This window comes from Chlorocebus sabaeus, chromosome 25 (genome assembly GCF_047675955.1).
Source record: "Chlorocebus sabaeus isolate Y175 chromosome 25, mChlSab1.0.hap1, whole genome shotgun sequence".
Lineage (NCBI taxonomy): Eukaryota > Metazoa > Chordata > Mammalia > Primates > Cercopithecidae > Chlorocebus > Chlorocebus sabaeus.
The window spans coordinates 43,598,883-43,618,370 of NC_132928.1; the positions used below are offsets into that span (position 1 = coordinate 43,598,883).

General features: G+C 36.6%; 1 protein-coding gene across 8 annotated transcripts in view; it reads right to left on the bottom strand.

The window, feature by feature from the left end:
* Nucleotides 1-19,488, bottom strand: part of HMCN1 (hemicentin 1) — a 454,658-nt gene that overhangs the window by 14,979 nt on the left and 420,191 nt on the right. For 7 of the 8 annotated variants that reach the window (XM_073011672.1, XM_007989160.3, XM_073011673.1 and 4 more), the window contains 10 exons: nt 18,511-18,660; nt 18,082-18,219; nt 16,948-17,069; nt 15,883-16,120; nt 11,004-11,066; nt 9,870-9,989; nt 9,225-9,359; nt 4,857-4,970; nt 4,192-4,317; nt 1,715-1,843 (listed from right to left, as the gene is read on the bottom strand). In XM_073011672.1, the coding sequence (XP_072867773.1) occupies nt 1,715-1,843; nt 4,192-4,317; nt 4,857-4,970; nt 9,225-9,359; nt 9,870-9,989; nt 11,004-11,066; nt 15,883-16,120; nt 16,948-17,069; nt 18,082-18,219; nt 18,511-18,660 (1,335 nt within the window). The remainder of the gene's footprint in view (nt 1-1,714; nt 1,844-4,191; nt 4,318-4,856; nt 4,971-9,224; nt 9,360-9,869; nt 9,990-11,003; nt 11,067-15,882; nt 16,121-16,947; nt 17,070-18,081; nt 18,220-18,510; nt 18,661-19,488) is intronic. The other variant, XM_073011674.1, reaches the window with a different exon arrangement.

Sequence of the window (19,488 nt, forward strand, 5' to 3'; positions counted from 1 at the left end):
TTAACTCTTTTCTTTCTCTCTCTCTCTCTCTCTCTCCTTCCTTCCTTCCTTTCTTTCCTTTCTTTCATTTCTTTCCTTTCTTTCCTTTCTTTCCTTTCTTTCCTTTCTTCCTTCCTTTCTTCCTTCCTTTCCTTCCTTCCTTTCCTTCCTTCCCTTCTTTCCCTTCTTTCTTTCTTTCTTTCTTTCTTTCTTTCTTTCTTTCTTTCTTTCTTTCTTTCTTTCTTTCTTTCTTTCTTTCTTTCTTTCTTTCTTTCTTTCTTTCTTTCTGTCTCTCTCTTTCTCTCTTTCTCTCTTTCTCTCTTTCTCTCTTTCTCTCTCTCTCTTTCTCTCTTTCTCTCTTTCTTTCTTTCTTTCTTTCTTGAGTTTAGCTCTTGTTGCCCAGACTGGAGTGCAGTGGTGCAATCTTGGCTCACTGCAACCTCCACACTGCAGGTGCAAGCAATTCTCCTGTCTCAGCCTGCTGAGTAGCTGGGATTACAAGTGCCTGCTGCCATGCCCAGCTAATTTTTGTACTTTTAGTAGAGATGGGGTTTCACCATGTTGGCCAGGCTGGTCTCGAACTCCTGACCTCAGGTGGTCCACCCATCTTGGCCTCCCAAAGTGCTGGGATTACAGGTGTGAACCACCACGCCCAGCCATTCTAACTCTTGTTTTAAGGCAATGGTTCTGCATCCTTCCTTGTTTTATTCCCTAGCACAATGTCTGAGATCCAACTGGTGGCCAAATTGGTGAACAAATACATGTATTTCATTTTGAAAAGTCACTGTTATGGCTAATCAAGATTTTAAACTATATATAAATGATAATATCTAAATAGAAGACTAAAATGATGCTCTGTATTGCTGTTATTAAAAAACATTTCTTTTAAAAGAGTTTCTAGTAATGGTATTAGTTTGAATATTTGCTACATACAAAATACTATGCTAGGGATTGCATAAAGACAGAGCTACATCTTTTTGGGAGAATTTGCTATAAATAATCGTTAAGTAGACAACAAGGCAACCAATTTGAAAAACAGCATGTAACCCAGAAGCTGGTATTGAAAAGCCCACACAATTATTTTAGTGCAATTGAATATTCTAAGGAAGACTACAGTTTGATAGATCAGTTTCTTGATTATAAATGCATTAATTTTTACCAAAAGTATGTGGTTATCTTCTTACAGATATTTTCTATTTGCCTTCATATTCAAATATGACTAAGATGAAAACAAATAGGCAAGTGGGGAGAAATGAATGAGATATTTAAGCATTAAATATGCAATAAAGTAATAATTATCCATTTGTTTAAATTGTGTGTCCCTATTTTAAAACCTCACACCTAAACTTTCATACTACATACAAGTATATGTCATGCTCAAATAAAATGTATCTATGCAAACATTTATGTCATGTGCATAGTGATATAATCAATGAGATAATCTTGGTAATTAAGTTGTGATGGCAATTATATCAGAACCTCACTTTGGTATGTATGGTGTACAGCAAGCACACAGTAAGTGATTATTATCACTTGAAATGTCTGTGTAAATTGAGCTCAATATGAAGTCTCCAAAGAAGTATCCAAATTGTGTTGAATGATGTAAATCAATTTATATACCTTATTATTGTAACAAGAGACCATTTGAGGATAGAGAAAGTGGCCCTAAGCGAGTTGGTAAGGCTAGGTAACTGTATCAGTAGCTTTATTGCTCAACAAGTTCCTATTAACTTACCCATGCAGGGTCTTCCAACTCCTTGAGACCGATAACCTCTTGGGCATACACAGCGATAGCTGCCTCTTGTATTCTCACATATCTGGTTATATCTGCACTGATGGGTCCCATCTTTACATTCATCAATATCTACAGACATGGAGGCAACAAGAAGTAACATTTCCTCTTTCAAACCCAAAGTCATTGTATCTGAAATCAGCATTCTGTAGGATTGCCAAAGGTTGCATTTCTCACCAAGTGGTTGAGATCATACCAACTTACAACTTGGAATCAGAAAACCTGGGTTCAAGTCCCAGCTCTGCCACTTATTAACTGGCTGCTTTTCCTCCTCCTGCTCCCTATTATGGAGAGAGTTTTATTCTCAGATTTCTTTTTTCTCCTCTATATCCCTTCCTCCTCTTGTCATCTTGTTTGTACAAGTGATTAGAGTTTAGACAGACTGAGAACAGTAGTGCTATATTGCTTCTGATCCACAGTCCCATGTTTCTAGCCGCTAGCTGGACATCCCCATCTCTTTGTTTTACCACTACTTCAAACCCAGCACACCCTCAGTGCCTTAACCTTACTCCCCTATTTGTGATAACAGCATGCCTGTGTTTCAAGTCCATCAAGCTTTAAATGATAAATGATGTCCTGTATTCCTGCTATTGAAAAGCATTTCTTTTAAAAGAGTTTCTAGTAATAATAGTTTGAACATTTGCTATATACAAAGATTGGGTAGTTCTATTTCCTCAATCAAAACCATGTATCTCTACATTTACATTTCCACTTAGCTAGATTTTTGCTGTAGCTTCTTAAAAAGTTTCTGCTCTTTCAACTCATCTCATGCCTAGTTAATCTTATACATAATTAGGGTCAGTATTCTGAAAAATGTTTATAGTTGCATGTAACTGTACATGATGCTCTGAGATGGCTGCTACTCTTTTTTTTTTTTTTTTTTTTTTTGAGATGGGGTATCACTCTATCACCCAGGCTGGAGTGCAGTGGCATGATCTTAGCTTACTGCAACCTCTGCCTGCTGGGTTCAAGTGATCCTCCCACCTCAGCCCCCAGAGTAGCTGGGACTACAGGCATGCGCCACCTTGCCCAGCTAATTTTTGTATTTTTAGTAGAGACGGGGTTCCACCATGTTGGCCAGGCTGGCATCAAACTCCTGATAGAGTTGGCTGCTATTAAATGATAAGGAAAGTATTGACCTATATCTATAGTGTGAGAGCTGAAACAAGTCTTTGAAATCTGATACTTCAACTCCCATCGCCAGTTGTTGTTTTTTTAAATTATACTAATGAACTTAACAACTATCAACAGATGGCCAATATTCCTTCATCTATATCTATCCCCCACATCTATCTATCTACTTCTATCCCCCATCATATTGTTTTGAAACAAATCGAAGACACTATAATTTTATTAATATTTTAGAATTGATTTTTTTTAAAAGAAAAACTGCTATTTTTACAACGAGAAACTTAAACTCAAATTTCTGTGTAATCATAAGACTTGTCCAAAGGTTAGACAGCTGTCAAGAAGGAACAATGAATTTTAACACTTTATCCCTAAGTTCAGCTCTTTCTCCCTTATACAAGGCTTTCTTGCTTTCCTTTTCGTATCATCTCCATCTAGTAACATCCCAACCTATATTTAAATGTGATCATTTCCACGACCTCCTTCATAGTGACTCCTACTGGATACAGTCACTTTCTTGGGTATTCTTGTAGAATTTTATTTGTTCCTCTTTATGGTGTTTCATTCACCTTGTATTATAGGTTTTTGCTTTTTTAGGGGGAGGGGGTATAGTAGAGGGACTAGAGTAGGCCAATTTAACCCATACATTATTGCTTTCTCCTGTGTTCTTTAGCAGGAATGAGAACGGAAATGGTATCTCTCTTTTATTTTTGTAAATCCTATAGTTGCTAGCTCTGCTAACCAGGCTGGTACAGAATAGACATACACAGAAAAAATGTAGGGAGAAATATAATGTACCTTTGTGTCTGGTCATTGATGTAGAATAGATAAAGCATAAATTTTGGGCAAATTATTTATTTTATTTGTCTGGTCATGGATTTGATATTTAAAGAATATACAGCTCCAAAATAATTATATTTTGAATTTTAATAAATCTCTACAGACATAATTTTTCTTTCCTCCATGAAATTCTTAACATATATGCTAAATTTCATATTAGAAATTATGTGAGATAATATTAATGCTTGTGGATATTAAACCATGTAAACCAAATGTTTAATTGATGGGAGATCAAAATGGTCATAAGTTTTCATAGTGAGCTTCCATTTCCGGGTATAGCCATGACCCTGGGACCTGGAGCTCAATTATCCTAGAAGTTGGGAGTACTTATGGAAAAAGAAAGATTTCCTTGGTAGCTTAAATTTACTCTAATCACTAGTTTTAAAATGAATGCCTTACTTGACTTGTTGATGGCAAACTGATCTCAGTCATGGAAACAGCCAGACACTCACCAATACAGGTTCCATTTTCTGCCTTGGTCATTCCATTAGGACAAAGATCAATGCACTTATAGCCACCACGGGTGTTCTTACAGTGCTGATCTGGTCTGCATACATTCTGCCTACACTCGTTCACATCTTGATGAAAGAACAAAGGTAATGTAGATTAAGAAAATTATTTATTCAACTTTTCCAGGGAAATCATACTTTTGGAGTTTAGGGATATTATTTACATATATATTCATTGCATAATCACTGTGTAAGGTTAAAGTGCTTAAATTCAACAATGTATGTAACACACTTTAAAATAGAATAAAAATCAAAAACAAAAACAAAATACTGTTTTACAGAGCAGGTAGCCATACCATTTTCTCTTCTTAGAAAAATAAAATTTATATACACTGTTAATTTCATTTGTATACATATATATGTACATATATTTATATGTATAGGTATAATTAGAGGAAATGTCATGAAGAATGGGTATGTAATTAGAAAAAGAAACTCATAAAACATAGCATTTTTTGTCATTTTGGTTTTGCATGGATTGCATACATGCTGCATGCTTGATGTCCTAAATGGGAACCAGTACCAAGATACACTTTATGCATTTAGATCAGACATCATTAAGAAGTTGTAGAGGTGTCATTCCTTTAAATTCAAAGCCCTTTTCTTACCCATGCATTTTCTGCCTTTGAGCTGATACCCAGGTTCACATCCACAGTGGAAACTTCCTATGGCATTGAAACAGCGCTGGTGACAGGGGCTGGATTCTTGACATTCATTAATATCTGTTAAATAAAACAATACTTTCATTATATGCTATTAGGAAACCTGAGTTAATGTATCCCAAATGCTTAACATTTTAATGATCTTGATCATTACCATGTTTAAGATCTCTAAAACCTATCCAATGTATTCACACTCATGTGATCTGCCAAATACTTGACAGAATTAATTGCTGGAGAGGATATCTCTCTTCAGTACTCTTAAAAGTAGACAACTGCTAATGATACAGAACTGTCAATGAAACACTCTTCTACTTTAAGTATTTTGCCATATGGCTCTCACTCCTGTTTCTAGGAAGTTCCAGTCCTGGAATGTTACTGACAGACTGGGATGCTGAATACAGAGGAAAAAACTCCAACACTACTAAGGTCTTTTGCAATTGTCCTTTCTTCCCCTTTCTTGCTCCTTAACTTGGTGCAGGTCTTTATCACCCTGTGCCTGACTGCATTAACATCAGCATTTCTCTACATTTGCAGTCACTGCTACGTTGTACTTCCCAAACACCATCTGGGTCGTAGTGTAACAAAAACTCTGCAGGCATGAACTCCTCAAACTCTTGGGGAATTGCCTGTGGTTTGTACCTTCTTTCCTTTGCTTTCCTCCAGTCCCAGAGGAAGAAAGCCCTCTTCTCTCACTGTAGAAAAGTCCCTCTATTTGACCTTTTGAGCTGTGCAGCCCATCTTACCCTTCCTCACCAAGATGAGGACTGTGGTCCATCAATCATTCCCTCCTCCTGTGCATTTTTAAAGTCCTTCCAGTCTATCACTGATGGGCATTTGGGTTGGTTCTGTGTCTTTACTATTGTGAATAGTGCTTCAATAAACATACGTGTGCATGTGTCTTTATAGTAGAATGATTTATAATCCTTTGAGTATATATCCAGTAATAGGATTGGTGGGTCAAACGGTATTTCTGGTTCTAGTTCCTTGAGGAATCGCCACACTGTCTTCCACAATCATCGAACTAATTTACACTCCCACCAACAGTGTAAAAGCATTCCTATTTCTCTACCTCCTCTCCAGCATCTGTTGTTTCCTGACTTTTTAATGATTGCCATTCTAACTTATGTAAGATGGTATCTCATTGCGGTTTTGATTTGCATTTCTCTAATGACCAGTGATGATGAGCTTTTACTCATATGGTTGTTGGCTGCATAAATGTCTTCTTTTGCGAAGTGTCTGTTCACATCCTTTGTGTACTTTTTGATGGGATTTTTTTTTTCTTGTAAATTTGTTTAAGTTTCTTGTAGGTTCTGGATATTAGCCCTTTGTCAGATCGATAGATAGCAAAAATTTTCTCACTCTGATAGTTTCTTTTGCTGTGCAGAAGCTCTTCAGTTTAATTAGATCCCGTTTGTCAATTTTGACTTTTGTTGCCATTGCTTTCGGTGTTTTGGTCATGAAGTCTTTGCCCATGCCTATGTCCTGAATGCTATTGCCTAGGTTTTCTTCTAGGGTTTTTATGGTTTTAGGTCTTATGTTTAAGTCGTTAACCCATCTTGAGTTAATTTTTGTATAAGGTGTAAGGAAGGGGTCCAGTTTCAATTTTCTGCATACGGCTAGCCAGTTTTCTCACCATTTATTACATAGGGAATCTTTTCCTTATTGCTTGTGTCAGGTTTGTCAAAGATCAGATGGTTGTAGATATGTGGTGGTATTTTTGAGGCCTCTTTTCTGTTCCATTGGTCTATATATCTGTTTTGGTACCAGTACCATGCTGTTTTTGTTACTGTAGCATTGCAGTATAGTTTGAAGTCAGGTAGCATGATGCCTCCAGTTTTTTTTCTTTTTGCTTAGGATTGTCTTGGCTATACGGGCTCTTTTTTGGTTCCACATAAAATTTAAAGTAGTTTTTTCTAGTTCTGTGAAGAAAATCAGTGGTAGCTTGATGGGGATAGCACTGAATCTATAAATTACTTCGGGCAGTATGGCCATTTTCACGATATTGATTCTTCCTATCCATAAGCATGGAACGTTTGTGTCCTCTCTAATTTCCTTGAGCAGTGGTTTGCAGTTCTCCTTGAGAGGTCCTTCACATAAAATGTGGCACATATACACCATGGAATACTATGCAGCCATTAAAAGGGTAAGTTCATGTCCTTTGCAGGGACATGGATTAAGCTGGAAACCATAATTCTCAGCAAACTAACACAGGAACAGAAAACCACACACTGTGTGTTCTCACTCCTAAGTGGGAGTTGAACAATGAGAATGCATGGACACAGGGAGGGAAGCATCACACACCAGGGCCTGTCGAGGGGTTGGGAGGAGGTTAGGGGAGGGACAGCCTTAGGAGAAATACCTAATGTAGGTGATAGGTTGATGGGTGCAGCAAACCACCATGGCATGTGCATGCCTATGTAACAAACCTGCACGTTCTGCACATGTATCTCAGAACTTAAGTATAAGAAGGAAGTACTTTTTAAAAAATTATACCTTTTCTTTCCAATAAACCCGTAGATATAATCAAAATTTTCCTCACATAACCAAATCCCTCTCTCAGGTCCATACTCATCTCAAGCTCCTGCCACTTCTCTCTTGCTATATTCCAAACCCTTCAAAAGAAAAATCACTATAGTTGAGCTCTTCACTTCCTCACCTTACATTCCAGATTGCCAATGTCTCTTATTTTGTACTTGTTTTCTATTTGACATCTTTTAATTTAACCACTGAAAATCTACAATGTGTTAACTTACATAAACACAGATGTGATCATATAATTTTTTGTTTTGTTTTTGAGACAGAGTCTCTCTCTCTCACCCAGGCTGGAGTGCAATGGCACAATCTCGGCTCACTGCAACCTCTACCTCCCGGGTTCAAGTGATTCTCCTGCCTCAGCCTCCCAAGTAGCTGGGATTACATTTGTGAACCACTGCACCCGGCTGTGATCACAAACTTTTAAAATATTTTTCTTAGTGCATTTTTTTTTCTTCTTCCTCTTTTGGTTGGGCTCCCTTCTCCCTTTTTACCCTTCTTACCTACCAAAGGCAAACAACATTAACAATCTAGTATGAATAATAATTTATTTCTACTGCAGCCACATAAATATCTCCACCGAAATATATAGATCCATTTCCTTTTTTTCTTGGTTGTTTTTCCAGTTACATACTCTTTTCTGCAAAATTATACATACCTTCCTACATCTGGATTTTTCTCATGGATGCACAGTGGTTCATGGTGTACGTACCATGCTTCATTTATTCTGTTGATAAACATTCAGTTTTGGATCCACTGTCTTTTCCTTTATGAAAAATCCTGATAACAGCTTTATTTATATTTGCCAAAACTTGGAGGCAACTAAGATGTCCTTCACTAGGTAAACTGTTTTGTATCTAGATATTTATTATTGAGCAGTGAAAAGAAATGAACTATCAAGCCATGAAAAGGGGTGGAGAAACCTTAAATGTTACTAAGTGAAAGAAGGCAATCTGAAAAGGCTGCACAATTGTATGATTCCAACTATATGACATTCTGGAAAAGGCAAAACCACAAAGACAGTAACAAGATCGGTGTTTGTCACAGGTTGGAGGAAACAGAAGTGATTCAGTGAAGCACAGAGAATTTTGAGGACAGTGAAACTATTCTGTACGACACTATCATGGCAGATATATGTTGTTATAAATTTTTGCAAACCTATAGAATATGCAACACCAAGAGAAGCTTAATATAAGCTAGCCTCTGAGTGATAATGATGTGTCTGTGTAGGTTTATTGACTGTAACAAATGTACCGCCCTGGTACATTTGATAGTGTGGGATGTTGATAGTGAGGAAGGCTGTGTGTGTGGAGGGAAGGGGTTACATGGGAATCTATGTACTTTCTGCTCAATTTTGCTGTGAACCTAAAACTGTTCTTAAAAATAGCCTACTAAAAATATCCTTCAACAAACATTCTGGCAGTCTTATGCAATGGAATTTTATGAAATAGATTTTATTGGACTGTGCAGTATGATCTCAATCAAATGGTAACAGGCAAATGGTCATTCAAAACCACTGTGCCATACATATTTAAAATAGCTGTGGAATGTATCTGAATAAGAGCTCATGAAGAAGCTCAACTTGTAAAACGTATAACATGAAGTTCAGGTTTAAGTTTTCCAGAGAGACAGGAGTCCCACTTGCTGGATATCTCCTCACTCTCTCCCTTTTATGTGGTCCCTTCCTCTTGGAGTTTCTGAGACAGTTAACTTTCGTGGAGTCAAAAGGGGGGTCTAATTCTTACTGTCATGAACATAAAGAAAAGGCCTCCATTTTTATACCTTGACAACTCAGCCCATCAGAGGTTCTTCGAAAACCAGTTCCACAATGGACCACACAGCGATAGGATCCAATTGTATTGTCACAGTCCTGACCAGCGTGGCAGGTGTGCCTACCCAAAGCACACTCATCAATATCTGCAACAGAGGGAATCATTCAACTGAGGTGAACTGAAGAACACCAGCCCAAGAACCTGCTGTGAAATAGGGATATGAAAAGCCATGAAGGACACTTGAAACTAGAAAAGAACAAGAAGGACTGAAGTTTTTGGTTGAGTCACTTCAGGTGGGCTAAATAGCTGACAAACTCACAGCAGCACGGTGTGATTAGTATCTTCATAGACTGACTAATCAGACCACTTACAAATTAGGTGGCTTTTAAGAAGTTACTTCTCCTTTCTGAGATCTTGAGTGAGATGCTTCAGGCATTCCTGCCTTGAGAGTGCCCTACATGCAGGCAGTGCATGAGCAGGGTTCTTATTTTTTCAGCCCAACCTTCTGTTTGTTGCCAAACAAACCAACCTTCTGTTTGTTGCCAAAGTGTGGGCAGAAGTAGTAGGAAGGAAGAGAATGGGTCTATCACACTTTTTCTAGGTCAAAGATTGCCTTGACCCATTGCTTAAATGTGTCTACTAGATTTGTGAATACCTTGACAAGTTCTTCCATCTGCAGCTATGGTGAGGCCTTTAGGGCAGGAGCAGTAGTAGGTCCCCATGGCATTGTGGCAGGTATGGGAACAGGGATTCCCTGCTGCACATTCATCCTCATCTGAAAAAAAAAAACAAGAAGGCCCAGATCAGTATATAAAATCCCTACTTTCTGGGAGTTATTAAAGGCAGTAAAAATAATTGCTTATAGACGCCAAGAAGTTGGATCAACTATAATAGAAAATACTTTAAGTGCCACAAAATGAATTCACTAAATAAAAATAATTTGAGGCATCTGAGTTATCCTTGATAGTGAATAGATGGTTAGATTACATCATAAAACAACAATGATAATAGCTAAAATATATTTATCTACTGTGCTCTAAATGCCTTTTACCTGCTTTAACTCTTTCATCGCAGAATTCCTAGGAGATAAGTATTTTTATTACTGTCCTCATTTTGCAGGACAAAACTGAGGAACAAAGAAGTTACATAAATTGCTTAAGGTCATATAAGTCATTACTGGCAGGGCTGTCGTTTGAACCTCGGTAGTCAAAAGACCACCTCTTTATCATAAGACTATATTACATTGCCTACCAATGAAAGAAAAGCACTGTGTATGTAAATGTAAGCTCCTCAAGCCATTTACTTAGCAGTTAACTTATCTGTACATCTCTTGTGCTGGTACTTTGGTGGGATAAAATTGGTTTACATTAGTGATAAGTCCACAATCCTGCCTGTCCTCTGATTAATTCTAGGGTTCGGTGGCTTAATGTTGGATTGTGGCTCTCACACCCACAGCAATCAAGTCACCAGATGAAGTATAGTGTTTATTGTCTGTCTGCTCACTCCACATCTATAGTTAGTCACTATCTCTGACACAGTTGGCTGTGGCCAAATTCAGAGAACATGGGCTTTGCAATTAACTTAAATTCAAATGTAGCTCTGCCACTTGATGCCAAGTGGTTTTCGGTAGTTTGACTTTTCTACATCTCTATTTCCTTAGCTGTCAAATGGGATGTTTATGGAACTGTTGTGATGATTAACTACCTAGGGAAAGGGCAATAGATATCCATTAAATGCTATCCAACATTGACATTTTCATTAAAATAAAACCCTTTATCTCTGTACTTACCAGCACAAAAAGGTCCAGCTGAGTCTAAGGTAAACCCGGAGGGGCACTGATTACTGCGATCTCCTACCACAGAGAGGAAAGCAAAGTTAACTGGCTTATTAGAATAGTTGCCCCTGGTTTCTTTCCATTAGCATCTTCCCTGGGAATATATGCCAAAGATGAAACACATAATGCAAAAATGCAATAGGTGAAAATAAGCAGGCATGGAAAACTTTGCCTGTTTCTCAACCAAGAAGTAAATGAATCCCAGTCCAGAGATTGTTGACAAGCTGCCACTGGAAATGGGTTTCTTGTGTAAGTTGTTCACATCAATAAAAAAAATTATTCTGTGATAACTAAAAAGGGTCCAAGATAAATGTATATGCCAGGTATAACCACGGGCAAAGTCCTATTCCAGCCATTACTAACCCTGTTTTACTCTAGAAAGAGAAATGCTGTTTTCAAGCAACTTAAAATAATTTGTGCCAGTGAAAAATAGAAACTCTGTGAAGAAGCTCCCTCCTTTTGTGGATCTCCTCCATTAGCATCATTGAGCATTTGGGTCAAAATCTCCCATGTGTGACCAAGTGTTTTCCTTTTCATCTAGTCAAAATAAGGGGAAACAGGCATATTGTGATAGAAAAGATTTAAGTTAGATGTCAGAAACAAAAAAGCGAACAAGAACAAGAACAGATTAGTTAAGAAACCTCTTTTCCTGAAAGCATCCTAGTCTTCCTGCTCATGCAGTGGGGTGGTACTAGGATAGATGGGACAGAAACATCTAGGGCATATTGCTTGCTAAGTGATCATTGCATGGTTACTGTGTGTGTATCACATTTTAGTTTCCACTTAGTCATTTGTTCATTCTTTAATCCAACCAGTTATGTTGTGTGGGACACAACTGTGGAAAAAACATGTCATGTAAACATATTAATTTATTACCTGATAGTAGTTTTAGGTTTGTGGTTATAAATAGGGGAGATATCTTCTATTAGGTGGAATTTGGGAAGTTTTTTGGGAGATACTTTTGTTGTCATAATAAGACTATTAAAATTCAGTGAGTGGGACAGGTCCCATGGCAGGTTTTACAAGAATGCAATGTGTAGTCTTGAAAGATGATGATCTGTCCCTTGCCTTGCAAGACTTTCATGAAAGTAAGAAATCTATAATTATCTAAGCTTTGAATGTGTCTGCCATATATTATGCATTTTTCATGATTTAAATATATAGTGAATTTTCTAGGAATGCAGTTTTCATAAAAATTGATGCTGATTGGACTGTTTCATTCAGAACATTCCTATGAGTTGCTTAATGTTCCCCAAATAATCATACTAGGATTCAGTATATGTTTGAGTATACAACTACTTCTTTCTGTCCAAAGATTTTCATATTAAAATATGTAATGTTATGAGTTATTTTCTTTTTGTTGATTTTCATATTATAGTTAAAGTGTGTTATTTTGAATTATGTTACAATTTTTTATTTCAAGACAGTAAAAGGCAATAAAAAATATTTGTTTATAATAATGTATGATAACAGTAGAAACCTTGAAAAGTATAAAATTCTGGTAGTCTTGTCAAATTGAACGAACTACTGCTGAGATTTTGATGTTTTTCCTTCCAGTCAATTTTGTGAATACATACTTAGAAATTAAATTTAGGATATACAGACTGATAATTGCCAAGCTTGACTAATCATAAAAATCATTTGAAAATCTTATTAAAAATATAGGTTCCCTTGGTCCCATTTCTACTAGAATTGCCAAGAAAGAGACCTGGGAATCTGTGTTTTTAATGAGTGTAAAGATTTTCTCATAATCACCCAGGGGTGGGCAACCCAGGTTTGGCTCATACAGTGCTTTTCAGTTATTATTGTCATGAACATTTCCCTTTGTTACTTGTTTACAGTGATGCTGTCAACACCTAGAACAATGTTTAGTACACAGTAGGCACTCAACAAATATTTGTTAAATGAATAAATGAGCTAAATATTTCCTATTTCAGTGATTTTAAGTTATTGTTATATAGCTGTGCCATAACTTACGTATTTGTTTCCTACTTTGAGGATATTTATTATTTTTCTATTATAAATAACACTGGATAAAACTTTCTAAGCATTCATCTTTGGCTATTTCTGTGATTTTCATAGGACAGACTCCCAATATGAGATAACTGAAAAGATACGAATATTTGAAAGGCTATTGGAGACACACTGCCTTCCAGAAATGTTGAACCAATTTATCCCCCTGCCAGCAGTGTGTAAGGGTGTTCATTTCCCCATACCTCTGTAACACTAGGCAGTCATCACCCTTGTTATAGTCAGAAAATAACTTATTAATTTGCATTTCCTTGCTTACTAATGAGGGTAAACAGTTTCTTCACAGTTGTCATTATTTACTCTTTTGTGAGTTTCCCTTATGCAGTTTTCTACTGAGGATATTTGCCTCTTTCTGATTTTGAAGTGCCTTTGTATGTATTAAGGTTAATCATGGTTGTCAACAACATGTGATGCAAATATTTTTTCTTGGTGCATATTTTACCTTCTCATTTCACTTTTTTTTCTTCCCATGAAGAAGTTTTAAAAAATGTATTTGTAGTTAAATTTATATATTCCTTTATAATTTCTGATACTCTCTGACTGGTTTGTAAAATATATACTTTATAATTAATTTTAAAAAGACATTAGATTTTAAAGATATAAAAATAGGAGATTGACTTTATTTGAGAGTTTTCCTGACCAGTACTTTCCAAAAGCAAGAGTGCAGACCAGATATATTAGAATCATTTAGGGTCTGTGTTAAAAATACAAACTCCCAGACCCTACCGTGGACTTGCTAAACCAAAAATCTTTGTGGCCAGAAATCTGAACTTTCATCAGGCTCTCCGGAAGATTCTAATTTCACTGCAACCGTACTTAGCTCTAGTATAGACCTAACACGATTTGCTAGTTAAATTACTAGGAATGCAAGCTTGCCCCCTAATGGTTGCTCAGAAACAAATTGCAAGTACACAATTATCATATGACACATGTATCATATGTAATTCATAGAATCACAGTGTCCAAGGAGTAAGGGGCCTTTAAAGGTCATACAGTGTGTTTCTTTATATTGTGGGACCCAGATCCCTCAACAAACCCACTTAAAGACGCCACAAAGACCTTTAAGCAGTTTTGGGCTTGGGAAATGTACACGATTAGGTAGAAAGTGTACATGACTTTTCAGAAATCAATTCATGTAGTTCCAGATGGTAGAAATTCACTTATTTGTGCCCAGTTATTTTTTATTTTTTATTTTTAAATTAGATGGAGTACTGAAAAAAGTGGACACAGAAGTTAGATTTAAAAAGCAGGTATTTGGGAGGCCGAGATGGGCGGATCACGAGGTCAGGAGATGGAGACCATCCTGGCTAATACGGTGAAACCCCGTCTCTACTAAAAATACAAAAAATTAGCTGGGCATGGTGGCGGGCACCTGTAGTCCCAGCTACTTGGGAGACTGGAACAGGAGAATGGCGTGAACCCGGGAGGTGGAGCTTGCAGTGGGCCGAGATCGCGCCACTGCACTCCAGCCTGGGCGACGAGCGAAATTCCATCTCAAAAAACAAACAAACAAAAAAACCTGGCATAATTAGGGAAAGAAAATGTAACTCCTCATTCTGGTAGCTCGTTTCTTTTGTTCAAGTGGCATGGCATGCATGGCAATAGTAAAAGGTACTGATGAAAGCAAGAGTAAACACTGAAAATAAATTTTTAGCATATCTGCTAAACATGATAAAATGGTGATGTTTACAATTTACTTGGCTCTATTTTAGGAAACATGGCACACAGGAAAACACATTCACAAGGTCAATGTGAATCCTTTTAAGTAAACTCATGGGAGCCTAAAGTTCAACGTTAAAGTCACATAAACATTTAATGTCTAACATGACTACATACAAGAATCATCCCAGCATTAAAACCCCACAGAATATGGAATGTTAATTGCTGTGGTGGCTCTTATGACTGAAAAGGGAATCTCAGGAGACAGACACATAAAAGAACCACATAGCACAGATGGACTGCTTAGATCAAGAGTTGCAGAACCATGCTTGGAAAATGAAAGCAGTTAAAAAATCATAACTTCCAGGGACAAGAAATGACAGCTGGAATCCTGATTATCGCTGCATAGTTTTAAAAAGCTGCTTTTAAAATATAGAAATTATTTTTGACTAGTTTAAGACACACCTTTGTATTATGTTTCAGGAATTTAAAAAATTTCTTGACAAATATAAAATTCAAAACAATAACAAATGGATTTTATTATTTGAAGAAAAAGCATTTGGACACATGTTTTTCTTTTTTTGGAGATGGAGTTTTGCTCTTTGTTGTACAGGCAGGAGTGCAGTGGCGTGATCTTGGCTCACTGCAACCTCTGCCTCCTGGGTTCAAACAATTCTGCCTCAGCCTCCTGAGTAGCTGGCACCCGCCACCACGCCTGGCTAATTTTTTTTTGTTTGTTTTTTTTAAGTAGAGATGGTAGTTTTACCATGTTGGCCAGGCTGGTCTGGATCTCCTGACCTCAGGTGATCCGCCCGCCTCTGCCTCCCAAAATGCTGGGATTACAGGCGTGAGCCACTGCACCCCACCATATTATGTTGTTAACCCTCTCTGCACATATGGAATAGAACAACAGCAACCCCACTGTGTAGTGTGAAGAAGTATATTAGTAAAATAAATGTACTAGAACTCCAATTGGGTTGGCTTTTCCATAGGGCTTTACTTAACAAAAATGCATAGACAACACACATGAAAAACCTGATATCATCAGGTTAGATGTCAGCCTCAATGTCCTTATTTTGAATTTTTTTTTTAACCATTTAGACTGGATGGCATAAAGATACGGATTTTCTTTTAATCAAATTACCTTTGGATATCGAAGCATGAATTTTAAAACCCAGTGTCTCTTCTAACTGGTTATAGTCAGATTCGACAGAGGATGCATGAAGTGTTTCAACCAAGAAAGGCATTCTTCCCCGTGCCTGATCATAGAAAACGGTGTGGTTCCACGTGTATGGGATGCTGATGCCATCAATGGTGAACAGCCGGGTTGAGTAGGCGTACAGCTGCCCAGGACCTGTTTGAATGTAGTCCTCTGTGTAATCCTAAGGAGAACAATGTGGATTTGAAGATCAATATGGCTCATACTAATTTTTTGTCCCCTTAAGGGGACTATGAAATGCAGAATGAGGGGGGAAAAAGGATTAGGAGCTAAAAAATACACATCATGATGATGGTAAACATTTAATATGTGTTAACTCTTTTAATCCTATCAACAATTCTATAAGGTAGCTTTAAATAGCCATAGTTTGCAGACTAGAAAAGTAAGTTTGTAGAAATTAAGCAACTTTCTTATGACATTGCTAGAAAGTGGCGGAATGAGGATCTGAATGTGGATCTGCTTGGCATAAAACCCTATGTTCTTTTATTTATTGCCTCCTACATGAGAAAAATTGTATAGTAATTGTACAGTAGTGTTCAGGAAATAACATAAGGTTTGAACTCTTTAATTATAACAGTTGTTTCATAATTTTGCTGTCATAAATTTCAGTTTAATAAGAGACTCAAAGATAAACAAAGATGTGAAAGGGCGATTGTTAGCCTTTAATTTCTGAAATATTTCGTGGATGATACACAAACGTTTATGCAAGAATTACTATCATCTTTGTTTAAAGAAAATTAAACAAATGCCTTACATCAAGTATTTGATCTTGGTCCTGATAGGGAGGGTGGTAAAACCATTAAGAGAGTTTGTAAAAACTTGTCCCTGAAGATTCTTAAACAAAGATCAGATAGTTACTTAAAGGCTTAGTAGTTTGGACATTTTCCCCCCACAAAGTGGACAAGTTATCTGTGCTCCTTCTATGGACCTTTCACTCATACTCATCATTACTCTAATAAGCAGCAAAGACAAGTTATCCTGGCATTTTACCTTTACAGTGACTTCAGCAGGTGACTGAAGCTGTAGGACATAGCCACTCACAACAATATCTAGCAGCAAAGCACCATCGGAATCCAAGCCCCGGGCAATATGAGTCATCCGCAAGATTTCTCCTGGGAATTACAAGATATTCATTTTGACAGAAAAAAAAAAAAAAAAAAAAAAAGGTTTCTGGAAGCACAGAGCAGATTTACCTTACATACACCGGTTCAGCTGTGCTATTTGAGTTCCAACTTGAGTAAGTATAGGTGATGAGAACTGAATTAGCACTTAGCCTCCCAATTCAAGAGTTAGGTTTATTGAATTCAGTTTCTTTTAACATTTCTTTTCATGTAGCAAAAATGTGGCATATGGTTATACAAATTTCGTACTTTAAATTCACAGGCAATAACAAAGCAGCCTTATAAAAATGAATTGTCTGTGACTGGCAAAAACCACTAGTCTGACCACAGTGCTTTGTTCTTTCTGATGCTTCTAAAAGTAACAAAGGACATCTTAGTAAGTGGATACCCATGAAAAGATCCAATTGTCTTCTCTGCTGATTAAATGTTGGTTAAAGATAAGCCCCTCTTCCTTAAAGGTCGCTGCTATTGAGGCTGACCAACTGTGAAGAGGCTTGAAATGGAGCTCTCTAAACATCTGTATGTACATGGAAAGGGTCATGAATAGCTAACCCATACTCCTTAAGACTAGGGATAAGTGAAAAGCCTTTAGGTTTATTTGTTTTGTTTCTATCTTTTTCATAAAGAATTGCTATAAAGTATCCTAATTGGATCTTGGTTTAAAGACAAAGGTCTTTAATTAATAACAGTAACTCATTTTCCTTCTTTGTTTGGTCTTTAAAATCCTAAGGATTTAAAGAGAAAATATTTTTAAAAAGAGAAGAAAGGAGGAGAGGAGAAAAACTTTTAGGGTATAAAAATGACTGCTTGAGAACATATGGCCTCTTATGATCTTATGTTAGTACAAGTTTACAGCAAAATATGAAATTTCTTTTATATCACTTATGAATAAGATTGCATCCAAAAGTTTCAAATTATTCTCTGTGAACATGTATTTTTCTTAACCACCAATCTTTATGGTATTTTTTATAGTAATAGAATATTAAATTCAGCTGGCACTAACCAGTTGCAAATTCCACTTGAGTTTCTCTTTTGAAGACTGCATTGGTGAGGGTAAAGCCATTGACTGCTTCTCCTATTTCCTTTGCTGTTGCCCAATAAATGGGATTTAGAATAGAAACTATCTTTCTCATTGCTGAACCTAAAGAAAAAAAGGATAAATAAGTTGATAGCAAAATTTTTACAGTCTATTTTATTGTCTTCATAGCACATTATTCACAAGGATGAATTCTAAATAATGTTGAATACCAGAAACAAATACCAGTGCCTCATGTATCTTTAAAAGCTTACCATTGGAATAGAGCTAAAGATTATTATACTTATGACTTAGTAGCAGCATTCTCTAGAACTTTAAATGGAAGTAATAATAAAGAATAATATATAAGTTTTTTAAAAAGACGCTTATGAACAACTTCTATAAGCAAAGACTTACCAAGACTACGAGGTACATTGGTAATTTTGGCACGTATTATTCTGGTATCAGAGTTAGGGCTATCAGTTATTGTGGCATTAAAGAAAGCAATTCCAAATTCAACATCATTAATATTTCCAATAACACTTCCTCTGGCTCGCTGGGGCCCACCTATTGGGGGAAAAAAAAACATTCCTGGATAAGGATGCAATTTCATCAACATTACGTGGGAGAAAAGAAGGCCAGTATTCAGAGATGCTACAAATCTTTTCTCAAACATCAAAAAGATCATACAACATCTGAATTTAATAGTGAAATAAATAAACTTTTAAAACATTCGACTTTCACATAACACCCATCATCCCCCATAAATCTAGGATCCTTCTAATCTATGCACATCATAGTGTTATTAATATTTCATAAGCCAAAGAATACAATCAGTGTCCAGTTCCCAAACTAAAAATAAAGAATGTGTTGGTGGTGGTGATGAAACGACAATGAGAGTTTATTGAGCATGTTATGCATGATGGTAAACATTTAATATGTGTTAGCTCTTTTAATCCTATCAACAATTCTATAAGGTAGCTTTAAACAGCCATAATTTGCAGACTAGAAAAATACGTTTGTAGAAATTAAGCAACTTTCTCATCATTACATTGCTAGAAAGTGGTGGAATGTGGATCTGCTTGGCATCAAACCCTGTGTTCTTTTATTTATTGCCTCCTTCATGAGAACATCCAGGAAAAGGAGAGACTTCATCAACAAAACAGCTTCTAGGCCACTGCCAATGTAAACGTGGATTATCTAAGGACATTGTTCAGTCTTGGGTTTTAGAGTGAGGGTTTATCAAGTTCTTCATATTACAAATATATTGAAAGATGCTTAACCTGAGAGAGATTGTGCTTTTGCCAGTGCTATAAAACTCATACCAAGGTAATCTGGTTGCAAAACAATTATTTTTAAAAAAGGGCCTCAACATTAATTTCATTACTTCTTTCT